Raw genomic sequence first — 15,311 nt, forward strand, 5'->3', positions numbered from 1 at the left:
TCTGCAAAAGTCGTGCTTCTGAAGTGCATCAGTACCGAGAGGGGAAGCTGAGCTATTGGGAGCATGTGAAGGTTCCAACCCGTTCTCGCAAATTTGTAAAGTCAATATTGACTCATTAACTACGTGCATAGGTGATATACTAAACATAATAGATACCCTTAAAAAGATTCATAGAAAACACCGACCTTACCTAACCTTGTTAGTATCTTAAGATAAGCATCTTATTGCTTCGTAATTACAATTATTACTTAACCTATACCTATTATAGGTTAGGTAATAATTGTAATTACGAAGCAATAAGATGCTTATCTTAACATACTAAGTAGGTTAGGTAAGGTCGGTGTTTTCTATGAATCTTTTTAAGGGTATCTATTATGTTAAGTATGTCACCTATGCACATATTTAATAAGTCAATATTGACTTATTAAATTGAAGGTTCAGGGGGTACTAAAGGAATATATTACTTGATACGTAACCAAGTGTTACTCTTATGCCATTGTTAAATTTTATTTGCGCTTGCCATGAAGTCCAGCTTTGAAAATGAGGTTTATTTAGTATGTTCTTATTTAGGTTGTGGGTCGAGGATGTAGACTACTGTACTACACTTACCTGCCATCCGCTTGAAGATCACGACAAGGGGAAGCCCCTTTCCCCCTTTCCCCTGCCATGACATGGCAGTGTTTATTGCCCTTTATAGACATGAAGGTAAAATTAAGTAATGACATCATTGACTGTACATACAGCGATGGTGACTCCAGCATTTGTACTCGTGCAGTGATGGAGAGGTTAAACCCTTCCATGCAAACTGCAAGTTTTCAAGAAAAAATAAGAAGTCATGCAGCAATAATTCTGAAAGATATAGGGGGGGGGGAGGACTACAGTAAAGCAAATGTATATCAATATAATTTTGTTAGCGGTGTCAGCTTTCAGAAGTTGATAAGACAGAGTAGCAGGATATTGGAAATAGTGTTGAGCCGGATACCCAAACGTGAAGTTTGACACCTTCAGTATGCACACACAGGTAAGAACAAGAGGAACCTGAGCCAATAATGATGACTAGTACATTCCTGCAATATGAAAGAGAACCCGCTCTTATAGTGAGAGCAACATTGTTGTTTTATCATACTCTTGTACTTAATAGTATGAACAATTACTATTATTGTTTCCTGCCTTCGTAGTTATCAGTGTGTTTTTGTATATGCGCAGAGGAGCAGTGATGCGCCACTGAGGTGTTCCCGGGCCGAGCCGGCCAAGACTCTCCATGTTTACCCAAGCTAGCTCGAGGCTGACAGACAGTCTTAACAAAAATCTGATATATCCAGTGAGCTCTACAGCTTAATTGCTATTCAAGCATCTGTTAATATAAAGTCCTCTTGTTAAATATAATTTTAGCATGTGGTAAACCGTTGTGTAAAGAAATAGGTGTACAAGTGCGTGTTGGTAAGCTGAGAGAGATGTGTAAACTGGTGAACAGACATGGTAAACACCAGCTCTGGTACCCTCCCACACACACACGTTGTCTGCTGTCCTCGGTATTTGGCGCCGTTTTTTAACATGTTATTCTATTTACATTACAGACAGCCGCTGATGTTCCTTTTGAGACATAATTGTTGCTCTTTTCATGCTCAACTTTCTAGTCTTGGGTAAGGTTACAGAATGTGCGCTGGTTCGCACTGTTCATCTAAGTAACAAATTAAAACAAATGATGAACTAGTTATCAAATTAGTTTGCATACAGCGGCATGTAGTGTAGGTTCCCTCAGTTGTTAGGGACCATGACCCTTTGCTTTTGCTTGTCGAGGTCCCTTCCCCGCCCCTCCCCCCCCAGACCAACTACCGACATTGTCCAGGATGTAGCCCAAGACAATTGCCTAACTTGCAGGTACCTATTTACTGCGCAAGATTACAGCTTGGGCTACAAGATTAAGACAAACTCATTGTGGCAGAACCGTCTTGAGGTTCATGTGTGGATGTCCCGCCTGACAGCAGTACAACCTTCTGCTCCCCCACACGAGCCAGCTCCGGACACCACCAGCTGACTCACTCCTACGTACCCACCCTGATCAAAACGCGTCACTAAAATACCCAGTTATTCCTTTACTTCCGTCCCAATCTTTCCACAAATTCCATCTGGTAATCTCTTGTTATCTGATTATCTGTGATTAGAGAGCAACGGTGCTGGAGGAGGTCCGACGTCTGTGACGTGTCGCTCTCGCCTTGAGAAGCGCTGTGGAGCGGCAGTGTGAGAGGAACTGCCCTGACGAGCGCAACCTCCAGTGTGTATGTTGAGTGCTGCTGTGTTGTGGCTCTGTGTACCCAGCACCCGACGCCTCTGTGTACCTTACCACACGTACCCCAGTGGGTAGATGTGTTGTGGCCGTGTGTACCCCGGCACCCAGGCTGTGTGAAGCTGTTTTGTGACCGTGTGTATCCCAGCACCCAGGCTGTGTGAAGCTGTTTTGTGACCGTGTGTACCCCGGCACCCAGGCTGTGTGAAGCTGTTTTGTGGCCGTGTGTATCCCGGCACCCAGGCTGTGTGTACCTCTATAACACTCACTGCAGTTGTTTTGCAGCAGTAAAGTACTCATGGAATGTACTGTGTTGCAGGTTGTGTATCAAGGATGCAGACTATTTCGTGATTAATAAGTGTTGCTGCTCACAGCTAAGCTCAAGATGTTTGGAGAGCGTGGAACAGCGGGGGAGTGCTGGCTTCCTCGCGGTCACTGATTAACCGTTTGATAAACCGTTTTTAATGAGCGTTGTGTTGTATGGAGCGCTGAAACCTCTATATAATAATCTATTGAGAATACTAAGCTTTACTACAGCGATGCAGGTTGAGGTGATCGTGTCTGCAGTAACAGTGTCGCTTCTCTGCTTGACGGCCTCAGCTGCAGGGGACACAGAGGCCCTCGACTACGAGTACATACCGGGGCTGGACGATATCTACCCCGTCGACCTGTCTTCAGCAAGCAGTGTTGTGTATAGAACGCGCGTATTCAACGCAACTTTGCGTAAATGTCGGTGTCTGGGTGACCAGGTTTGGGACGGGTGGAAGTGTGTGGACACTGTAACTCTGGTGGCAGTGCACGACCCGACGACTGGCCATGCTTTTGCCGTCCAGACCGTCGAGTTTGGAGAAGTGGTGACTGGGGAGCCTCAGTGCCCGGAGGGTCACGCCCTCGTCGTTCTCGATTCTAATCGTCATTCGGAGCACCAATTCTCCCTTCTGGATTCTGGTGTCCTGTACTGGCAACGTCTCCCGTATGAATGGTACTGTATTGATCACACCATGGATGAAAATGGGGACCCCGCTTCCTGGGAGGCGCATGTTTGTCTTCCACCCCCATATGTGCCTCGTTGCTGCCCAAAAGGCTTCGTCCTCGGGACCAACAACTCTTGCATCGTCCACGCTAGTCAAGTCATTTCACCGCCAATTATGGTAGACGGGGTGCCTGTTGAGTGGTCCGCCGGAACAAATGGAGATATTTATGAAGTAACATGTGAGGGATTTGAAGATATGACGATGATACCTCTGAATACTAATGGATCGTATCTTAACTACCTGTCAGGTAATGCATCGTTAGTATGGTTACCGCCCAACTCGCAAGATACCAAACAACAGCAGGACTACTGCCTGGGTGTGGAGGCGGACAGAGAAGGCTACGTTGTCAAAGTCTGCTACGAGGACCTCGTCGCCAGCCACAAGAAGCAGTGTAGCAACGACACCTGCGTCCGCAAATGTTGTCCAGAATATCAATTAATAATTGGAACCAGTTGCGGTCCTGGCGTCAACGAAAGCGAGTTTTGGAAACCATTTGTGTATTCTGACTTGAGCGACAATGGGCCATCAGCCGTCGATTTAAAACTGGTTTATGGCTTTCCTCTTTGTAAAAATATATTCGTAGGCGGAAGTTCTGACTCAGGAGGCGAGGAACTGACCCTTCAGGTTGATGGATATCTTCACGTGTCTGGCTTTCAAACCCCGTATCCACCAGACCAATACTGTATGGATAAGTTCCGGCTCGCAGACGGTTCAGCTCCCACTCAGGCGCTGATCTGCTTCGGCAGCAGCCCGCAGCCCACGACGTGTACCACAGTGGCTAAGAGCTACCTATACCCGAGCCTCCTGCTGGTGTCGTGCGTGTTCCTGAGCGTGACCCTGGCCTCGTACGCCAGCGTGCCGGAGCTACGCAGCAAGCTACATGGAAGATGTCTGCTCTCTCTCGTCTCCTCACTCCTCCTCGCCTACATCTTGCTCTCCATCATATTCCTCACCAAGACCAAGATTCCCGGGGGACTGTGCATAACCATCGGTGAGACACGGCAACATTAGTGAAGCTATCTATTCTTGTTAATAGTGAAGCTATCTATTCTTGTTAATAGTGAAGCTATCTATTTTTGTTAATAGTGAAGCTATCTATTCTTGTTAATAGTGAAGCTATCTATTCTTGTTAATAGTGAAGCTATCTATTCTTGTTAATAGTGAAGCTATCTATTCTTGTTAATAGTGAAGCTATCTATTTTTGTTAATAGTGAAGCTATCCATTCTTGTTAAGAGTGAAGCTATCTATTCTTGTTAAGAGTGAAGCTATCTATTTTTGTTAATAGTGAAGCTATCTATTCTTGTTAATAGTGAAGCTATCTATTCTTGTTAATAGTGAAGCTATCTATTTTTGTTAATAGTGAAGCTATCTATTCTTGTTAATAGTGAAGCTATCTATTCTTGTTAAGAGTGAAGCTATCTATTTTTGTTAATAGTGAAGCTATCTATTCTTGTTAATAGTGAAGCTATCTATTCTTGTTAATAGTGAAGCTATCTATTCTTGCTAAGAGTGAAGCTATCTATTCTTGTTAATAGTGAAGCTATCTATTCTTGTTAATAGTGAAGCTATCTATTCTTGTTAATAGTGAAGCTATCTATTCTTGTTAATAGTGAAGCTATCTATTCTTGTTAATAGTGAAGCTATCTATTCTTGTTAATAGTGAAGCTATCTATTCTTGTTAATAGTGAAGCTATCTATTCTTGTTAATAGTGAAGCTATCTATTCTTGTTAATAGTGAAGCTATCTATTCTTGTTAATAGTGAAGCTATCTATTTTTGTTAATAGTAAAGCTATCTATTGTTGTTAATAGTGAAGCTATCTATTTTTGTTAATAGTAAAGCTATCTATTGTTGTTAATAGTGAAGCTATCTATTCTTGTTAATAGTGAAGCTATCTATTCTTGTTAATAGTGAAGCTATCTATTCTTGTTAATAGTGAAGCTATCTATTCTTGTTAAGAGTGAACCTGTCTATTCTTGTTAGGAGTGAATCTATTCTTGTCAAGAGTGACGCTAATATTTTCTATTGTTCAGTAGGGAAATATTAGTGTCCACAACTGTAGAAAGTAGCCTAAACGGAACTAAACTCTTGAACCAATCTTCACTCAATGTCACCTTTTCCTGGACGTGATTATAACCCAATAATAACTATATCCACATTTTCTGTATTTAAAAATTATAGTTTGTTACAAAGTAAGGTCACAATATTCACGTTCCTTGGAGCATAAAGGCCGCACTTCCTAGTGATGTGTTGCAGGGTATCATGGTACCTTTGCTGGGTTCTCTACAAAAGAAGCACAGTGCACAGTCAATGAATGTCACCGTATATGCATTAGAAATGTCTACCCGTTCTCCACAGTCCAATACTGCGTTTCATTTCGTACGCTATGGGCTCCCAACGCACAGGCTAAAGGGCGGTACTATGAAAAATAGATGCTCGCAAATATCAACGTTTTCTATGGGTGACTCGGGTTCGAGCTTTTTAGAACCCCTTATTTTGTACGTTTGTGGCAAATTAAGAGACCCGGCTGCCTTCAGAGTCACTCGAGTCCTAGGGGCCAGATTCACGAAGCAGTTACGCAAGTACTTACGAACGTGTACATCTTTCCTCAATCTTTGACGGCTTTGGTTACATTTATTAAATAGTTTACAACAATGAAAACTTGCCAATCAACTGTTGTTATTGTTATAAACAGTCTCCTGGTGCTTCGGAGCTCATTAACTGTTTAATAATTGTAAACAAAGTCGCCAATGATTGAGAAAAGAGGTACAGGTTCGTAAGTGCTTGCGTAACTGCTTCATGAATCTGGCCCCCAGCTAGTAAAGTATATATAATACAATAACAAGTAAACAGATCCTTAAACACATAAATAAGAAACTCGAGAAAATAAAGCTGTGGCTTGAATGCAAATTTACAGCAGAATAAGATATGATTTACGTTTTAGGTTCAATTCCCGGACAGGTAAGACGTTTGGTTACGTTACCTTACATCTGATGCGTCTGTTCACCCAGTGAGGGTTCCTGGGGTGAGGGTACAGCAGACAGCTTGTCGAAGGTCCCTCCCCCCCCTAATTATCCTAATGATTTTATCGAGCTGGACTTTGAATTTCAGCAGTGTTATGGCATTTACGGCTTCGACGGGTAGGCAGTTCCATGGGTTTATAACAATTATAATAATAATTCACTGTGTCGAGGGACAGGCAGCCAGTGTATATATACATATATATACACTGTTTTGATAACTATTTGGAAGAATTATTCTTAATCTAGCGAAACAAAACGTATAAAGCAGGAGTAAACGCTGCATAACATAACTACCTCTCAGCGCCGCCGTCATTATCACCTACGTCAGTAGTTAACGTTACAGGAATAACTACGGCTGATATTTTTCCCGCGGGTGTAAATTTATCACAGTGTGAATCAGCTGCTTAAGTAGCAACGTGAGTGACGTTAAATATTAGTCACCCCCGTTGGCTCTCTCGCTATCTTGTGTAGCCTAGTCCAGCGTCATAACGTTCTCCTTATCATGCCAAACTCTGTATTATCATACCCTCACACTATCATACAGCTTCTTATACTATACCCTCATTTGCAACATTTAATGAGTGTGTCACTGCCACTCACCCTGTGGTTAGAGTGTCACTTGAGCTTGAGTAATTTTGTCTTAATTGAATTTTGTTTTTCATGTAATTCACATGTGGTTGATGACGGTGTCTCCGCAGCTTCGGTGCTTCTGTGGAGTTTCCTGGCAGCCTTCTTTTGGCTTAACGTCATGTGCTTCGACATCTGGAGGACTCTCAAGTAAGCAGTAATGAACCCACGGCTTGGGTTACAAGCCACACCAAAATAATTTCCTTGAACGAAAAGCACATTGTGCAAGTTATGTCCTGTGTGCTTTGATAATATACACTTTAACACAATTCTTGCTCCTGCTGGGTAAGTGTTCTTTGTTAATTGCTTATGTCTTAAAAAAATAGAAAATGGATATTATTCTCATCAAATAATTTGTGACAAATTTGTGTTTTGGGACCAGGACGCTGATATTTTGAAATATTCCTATTACACGCTGCAGCTTCGTAGTTTTCGCCTTTGCGATTGTCCAGGAAACCCTGAACCACTGCAACAAAGCTGTTCCAAACTGCTTTCACCTTCTTAGTAAGCTTCAATCAATCAAGCAATGTTTAACCAAAAGAATGTGTGTGTACAAAGAACATAAGAGTAATGTACAATTATAGGGACAGGAGTTACACAGACTAATGAAGCCACATATTACGCAAGGCGTTTCGGATAAAGCTTCTCGGGGAATTCCTTCCACTCCAGGAACTTCTTTATCTGTGGTCCGAGGATGACATCAGCTTTGATCCTTGCCTCAGATAACTTAGGGAAGAAGTCTTGAAGGTACTTGAAGGCTACCGACTCTTTATGTAAAGCTGTGACATTGGTCCATAAAAATTTAATTTGATGCACAGTTGTGGCATCAGCACCTTACAGAGGTCCACTAGTCCCTCCCACTGGGCGCTGTCCCTCCCCACAGAGAATTGTCTACTGTGGCCAGTCCCATCTGTAATAGTGTGCCTTGGTGTCCCTGCTGTTCCAAAAGACAAAGATAGCAGGGGAAACTATATAAAACTTTCTTGGCGAACCATCAGGAGTGCCGGTATTTCTAAAGTCTCCAGTGACCTTCCAGCCGTACGTCAAGGTCTTGATGCTGTGTCAATCCCCTCAGAGGTGCACTGAGCCAGGGGAAACTACTATTTATATTACCCCTAAATTTTAGAAGTTATGCCAAGTTTATTAAGCACTAAATCTATCTGTAATCTTCTGGAAAAAGAGGTAAATTTCCAAATATCACTATCCTGGTCACTGTTCTGGTTATAAGAGCAAAGTTTGTGGTAAATAATAGCCATTTTATATACTGTGGAGGCATAAGCAACTGGCAAATAAAACTACAAAGGAAAAGTAATTCAATTTTGTTTCACAGTATAACATAACATGCTGGAGATTGTTTAATCAACGTAGAGTAACGTCATACACTATTGCATGAACGTCGATTGCCCAGATTTACCCGTTAGTTAACTGATGTGTATATTTAAATATCATTTACATATTGGGTGAGCTTTTGCACGTGTTTTCCTAATGGCATCCTATTGAAAAACAACAGATGTGGGCGGTAGACGCATCAGTTTTCTGTTGTATGTGACTTTCAAATCTTTTCTTCTTCCTTTAATTAATAAGATTGCATCGTAGACGTTTAAAATAACAAAATAATGCACAATAAAATAATGAATGATGATGTGATAGGGACTAACCAAGGTAGTTTTTCTATATAAAAAAATGAATTCAAAAGATGGTTGTGTTGACGTTAGGGTGATGCGGACGTCGTCTGCAAACGAAGAGTGGATCTGTCGGCGATACAAGCTGTACAGTCTCTACTCCTGGGGCTGCCCGCTGGCCATCACCCTGGTCGCTGTCGTGGTGGAAACTCTCCCGGCCAAACACAACGTTATACGACCCAACTTCAGGGACACGTGTTGGTTTACAAGTAGGTGCTTGCTTGTATTGGTCTGTGCTTGCGAGTGAGAAAGTCAATGGTACCTGCCATATGTAGGTCCCATTGACAGGGTACTTACATATGGTACCTCAGGCTCTCTCTGCCTGAGAGAGATAGGCATAGGTGCCATACCTGTAGCTTCTGTCTACTGATTTATACCACAAATATTATATACTGTTTTCAGCACGAGTTACATCAATGAAAATATTGATTTAGGCATTAGGAAGCGATAGCTTCAGACCACTCGTTCCCAAACTGGGGGGGGGGGAGGGGGAGTCCTAAGGCCCCATGGGGGGTCTTTTTGCAATATGTAGGGACCATGAGTTGAGGCAGTGTACAGGTTATAGTGGAACGAGCTCACACGATGCTATTTTTTTTTAAATATTGAGTGTAGGAGGCCATTAATAAGGACGCTATATGAAAATGGGGTAGTGGTCATAGAGAGTTTGGACACCACTGCTTTAGACCGTATAAAAGAGTGACACACATTAGTGTGAAAGTTATAATAGTAAATCCTGGTTTAGTCAGTAAAACCTGTCTATATATGGATGGAAGTGGCGTAGTGTGTATTTTAAAAGTGTATATTAAGTAACAGTAGGTTTTATACTTTAGTGTAGATCAAGTATATAAATATTTATAATATTTTTGCATTCGTTTGACTGTTTCTGTATATATATGTCAATTTCTAAAGCCAATCCTGTTATTGACGCTGCCGCAGGCCCCAAGTCGTTCTGGGTGTACCTGTATGGCTACGTGTTAGTGCTGGTGCTCGCCAACACCACCTTCTTCCTGCTGGTGGCCTACATACTCCTCAAGTCACACAACGACCCAATCTTGAAGCGCACTCGCGAACAGAACCGCGAGAGGTGAGTTATGTTCGTACCAGTGGGCGGAACCATTAGAGGCAAGTCATGTTCGTACCAGCGAGCACAATAACAAGAGGCAAATCACGTTCGTACCAGCGAGCGGAACCATGAGGTGAGTCATGTTCATACCAGCCGGTGGAACCATGAGAGGTTAGTCATGTTCGTACCAGCAAGCGGAACCATGAGAGGTTAGTCATGTTCGTACCAGCAAGCGGAACCATGAGAGGTTAGTCATGTTCGTACCAGCGAGCAGAACCATGAGAGGTTAGTCATGTTCGTACCAGCAAGCGGAACCATGGGAGGTGAGTCATGTTCGTACCAGTGAGCAGAACCACAAGAGGTGAGTCAGGGTCATGCATTCCTTTTCTAATGAAATTCCGGAGACGAAAGCAACTTTATTGGATATATTTTGCCTGTAAGGAGGTTCAATTAAATCCAAAACTGATAAGTTCATTAGATGCGAAACGTTATGTGTATTGAAAAGTTTTCTCTGAACTTAATTGTTTCGCCTCATAATTTTTAGCACTTGAACTCTTTACAGGTTGTGGCTGTACGCGAAGCTTTTCCTGGTTATGGGGGTCACCTGGCTTGCCGACGTCATCTCTTATCAGGAGGGGTCCTGTGGCGCCTGGTAAGTCACTCGCCACATACCCCTGATACACTCACTACACCCCAGACCTGCACTCAACACACAATACACTCGTCAGACCTTGCTCAACACAGGCGAACCTCACACCCGTCCTACATTCATTGCCTACGACACAGTCGAATGTCATTATAAGCCTATGACACCGGGGAAACTTTCCTTTTTCCAACTGGCACTCACCAGATCCTGAGGTTACCGGACCTGCAGACCCAACCATTCCTATGACCTGGGTTTGTTAGGGCTCACTGGACATTTAAAGTTAACCAGATTTTGGACTAGTTATTGTTACGGGGTCTTTAATTAGCTCAGCTTGTTCTAGACTAAACACTGTTCCTAGTTTTTGGATCTTTAAGCTTTAGATTTATATAAATTCAAGAACTGGACTAGCAAAAGTTAACCAGGTTCTGGAATACTTAGGGCCCTTCAAGTGTTAATCAATTGTGTCTTAGTATAATCAGACTTAAGAAGGTTCTAGACAAGTTGCACCTCATCAGATTCTTGAACTAGTCAGGGTTCACTGGAGTAGGCTAGTGTATTGAGATCGTGTGGTTCACCACATTCTATAGCAGTCACAGTTCATCAGATTTTAGACAAGTTGCACTAGGTGCAACTAGTCACTGTTCACCGAGTGCTTCATCTCCCACAGGATCCTGACTGACATCATCAACGCTCTTCAGGGCTTCACCATCTTCCTGGTCTTCGTCTGCAAGAGAGGCACACTACTCAAGGTCAGTTCATCATCGTGCAGTTGCTGTAGGCTCTTGCAGGCTACCCAGGCGTGGGTGCAAAGGACAATGGTGTCTATGCTGCTGTTATTGCTACATAATAAGTGTGCACCTTCTAGCCATCCCCATACAACCATGAGCGTATTGTACAGACAGCTTCATACAAACTTACAACCATGCAAACCTTAACAAAACTGGCAAGTTCTGCTAGTTGCTGTTTCTGCCTCGATTGAGACTATAATCAGCGATGATCCCAACTATGTTTATTATTTTTAGCACTAACACTTTATTAATGCAGTAACAAATTAATGTTCATAACATGACAATTTTTTGTGACTTACGTGACGGCTTTTGACAGCTCCGAGAGCAGTGTTGTGGTGGGTGTTTAGTGGGCGGCGGTGAGGCGGCCTCCACCTCCAGCACGCGGACCACAGCAGTCCAGCAGAGTGCCTGCAGCCTCAGCCCCCGCTCCTCCAATGCTGACAGGTTCGTTATAGCTGTGTTTACCTGGTTGAACCTCATCTCCCAAGACCCACCTTTCCGTGTCATCTGATGCTGAGACTATTTCTTACCCAATCTACTTTCGAAAACTATGACCGAGGTTAACCTCTGCTACTTACTCCTGAAATTCGTTTCACCTTTTCAAAATGCTTCCATACACAGTTAGTTCTATTGTTAGTCTATAAACCCGATGTATCTTTAACTTCTAGGTCATGTCCTCCTCCAGTTCTCTTTCTTCCAAACTTCGTAGAGGATCAGTTCCCACAGTCTATCCTCATGGCTCAGAGCTCCAAATTATGGGGCTTATATTGTAACGAACCTTTGTGCCTTCTTTATTGGAGTTTTTTCCCATGAGGTAGGGACGGCATGCTGACGCTGCATTGCTTCTCGCATGTGTGCGGTATACAGCATTGTGAATACATTCATATATAGATGTGCGTTTATTCATATAAGCAGGAAGTCATAGGTTTAATGCTCTATCGCCAATCCAAGGTAACTTTTACCACATGTTTTATAATACTGAGTTTCGTATTTCCTCTCTTGTATATGTCAAGGTTATAATGTGCAGTCATAAGCATAAGCTAGAGGTTCATGGATGAGATGTAGCAAAGCTTTAAAATAGACTTGTTGCAGCAAGAGGCATTCATTTTGTGACTCACACTGTGCTACATTAAAGATTGCGCTTAGAAACCTTTCTTGAGGCAGTGTATTATTAGGTGTTGAATAAAGCCCAAGATACCAGGTACTTGAAGCTTTGCTGGCAGTCCATGGTGCTATACCCGGTCAAAGCCTCGTGCTGTGTCCAATTCTTCACTTCATTATTTGTATCGCAAATGTCAATTGTTTACTTTCAAACTTCTTTACAGAACCACGGGCAAGGGCATTGATCACTCCCAGGGCCACAGTCCCAACACCATTGCATTGACGACACTGGTCGAGGTTAACGGCAACTCTCCAGAGCAACAGAGCCCACCAGAGCAACAGAGCCCACCAGAGCAACAGAGCCAACCGGAACAACAGAGCCAACCGGAGCAACAGAGCCACTGTTTCGCCTCTCCTTCACCCACTGCCTCAGTACCCGACTGCCAAGTGTGCCCAGGAGATTACACCAGTGAAGACGAAGACTCTGTCATGATACCTCATCGTTCGCTAGTCAATGGAGACGGCCAGGTCGGTGTCGTCATTGAGGACGAGGCTTGCTTCAACCCTATGGATATACCACTGACACCCACTGAGCCCGAATCACTGCTGCAGAAGGATTCGGTTTTATGAGAGATGCTTAGAACACGTCATGAAGAACATATCAAGTTCAAGTGTGTTTATTGAGACAAGAAAGAAATACATCTCAAAGGGATAGAGTAGCTTAGGCTATTTCTACCCCCCTCCCCCCCTAGGACATATCAGAGCTGATGTAGAGAGACGCGGGGCGAAATGTCTACTTCAGCTCCACACACTCATTATTTAGACCTCAGCATGTATTAGGCCTAGTATGGTTAGGTTAGGTTTTATTTGCAACAAATATCAAACCTTTTCAGGTTAGGTTAGGTTTTATTTCAAATATAAAACCTTTTCTCGTTTATCCAAATTCATTAGTACCAAATTCTACTTTCTAATTGTCCACCACGTCAATATATGTACGTCAACATATGTAATATATGTTCTCAGTTACTCTTAAGTAATCTAAACAGGAGGATAGGCTGGAATTTTCATGTTCAATAGTGTTGTAGTGTTTGATGGCTGCAGGTTCTATACCCGTTGTTCCTGTGTTGACGCAAGCCTCATTGTTCCTGTGACGCAAGCCTCATTGTTCCTGTGACGCAAGCCTCATTGTTCCTGTGACGCAAGCCTCGCTCCTGAAAATGACGCAAGCCTTCTTCGTGTGTGTGACGCAAACCTTGTTGGTTTTGCGTGCACGATGGACATACTTATGGCCGAAGAGAAAATTTGAATGCCGAGATTTGATAAAGTCTGTACTAGCAAACAGTTATCTACACCTAGTATACTCTCATCTTGGCATACTTATGGTCGCAAATCCTTGGTATCCAAGGTCGTGAATGGTTCGCACATGTATACTTTGCTAGAACTACAACGGGGGTAACGTGTAAACTGCTGTTGTGATGACCGTGTTAGTTATTAAGTTAACGAAGGTGTCTATTTCTGTGCATGTGATCTACGTCCTCGATTCACAACGGAGATCCCAGGGTTCGACAGGACAGTAGGTCGGGTACATCCTTTCACCTGATATATCTGTTCATCTAGCAGTGTCTTGGAACCTTTGAAACGAGCCAATTCCACCAGGCAATTGTTATAGGTTGCATAGGGAGGGGGGGGGAAAGCTTCCTAGGCTCTAGAGGGGCCTCAATAAGCTTCAGCTCAAGCTTCCTGTCCCTGACAACGGAATTATTTTGGTTTTAATTTGATTGATAGAGATGTTCGCTGTCCTGTTGCGTTTAATAGCCGTCACGGCTTGCTTATACTGGGTTAATAAGCCTTAATTATTTTCCGCATTCCACAGTGAACTGTAATTAAGAATATGTGAAATATTCGTCTTCAGGTAATCTCGACTTCAAGGAACTGTTGGCTACAGTATTAAGTTCCTCAATAAGTAATCCAATCATTGTCTTGTTTCGTTATTTTATATCTAAGAGTAAATGTGAACTGAACGAGGTTGACTTTTTCTTTAAGATAGGTTAGTTGTAAGCTGTTGATCTTGATTGTTTTGTCGGGGACAAGAAGCCTACGTATATATATATACTTTAGGCTTGTATTGAGGTCCTCCTCACCACAGTCAAATTAGTGAACCTCCCCACAACAGTTTTCAAACTCCCAGGTTACTGCTAGGTGAACGGTGGCATTAGGTGAAACATGCCCAACCATTTCTGTCCTGCCTGGGAATCGACTGCTATACATGGTATTACTGGCCTGACGCCTTTTGATAGTTATTTCTGATCTTGTCAGTCACCAGTGATCGTTATGGTGGAGCTAGGAAGTAAACGGTACAGATTGCCCGAAACGCTATGCGTATTAGTGGCTTTAGGTATTGTATGTACTAGCTCTATCTATAAATCCAACTTTATGTTTGTAAATCAACTATGTATGTACTTTTCCCGAATAAAGAATTTGAATTTGAAAAATTTGAATTTGAAGGTTCCACTTAACCGTGTCTGGCGCCAAAATTCTCTATCCAGGTGGAAATGTCGAAGTGTGATGTTGTAAACAGAGTTTGACGGTGTTTGTAAACACTGTCGCAAGAACAGGTCTACTGTAAGCTTTGGCCTGCGTTCACTGTCCAACATTATTATTATTAACATCTTTAAAGATTATTCTTTTCAAATGTTGGAACTTGTAATAATCGATTAGTTTGTTTTCCAACAGCCATAGTTCGAATGCCTGTTAGGTTGATTCATGGTCATTACTGTACTGATCAGAAGAACCTAAATCCTTTACTACCATTAAAATTCTGAAGTCGTACAACTCGCATACACTATATATAGAACAAAATGATAGCTTTCATTTTCTCCAAGTAAGATATCCAAGTATCCTAACCTAAGATAGATTACGTAGGCTTTGTAAAAAAAAAAAAAGAAGCGATGACGTAGATAGTTTAAACTGTTTACAGTTCTTATACCCTTATCGTGTTAACAAAAATTCGCTTAATACAATGAGAAAATGGCAGGTATTCATGAATTATAACACATTACA

General features: G+C 42.5%; 1 protein-coding gene across 1 annotated transcript; it reads left to right on the plus strand.

Annotated features, from left to right (window-relative positions):
* Positions 1–2,155: 2,155 nt before the first annotated feature.
* LOC123767636 (probable G-protein coupled receptor Mth-like 4) lies at positions 2,156–14,743 on the plus strand. The gene is made up of 8 exons (XM_045757466.2): positions 2,156–4,312; positions 7,043–7,121; positions 8,687–8,862; positions 9,590–9,737; positions 10,279–10,368; positions 11,030–11,111; positions 11,467–11,594; positions 12,476–14,743. Exons 1-8 carry the CDS (start codon positions 2,752–2,754, stop codon positions 12,879–12,881), a joined length of 2,670 nt encoding a protein of 889 aa, XP_045613422.1. The 5' UTR covers positions 2,156–2,751; the 3' UTR covers positions 12,882–14,743.
* The last annotated feature ends 568 nt before the right edge of the window (positions 14,744–15,311 follow it).

This window comes from Procambarus clarkii, chromosome 86 (assembly GCF_040958095.1).
Source record: "Procambarus clarkii isolate CNS0578487 chromosome 86, FALCON_Pclarkii_2.0, whole genome shotgun sequence".
Classification (NCBI taxonomy): Eukaryota; Metazoa; Arthropoda; class Malacostraca; order Decapoda; family Cambaridae; genus Procambarus; species Procambarus clarkii.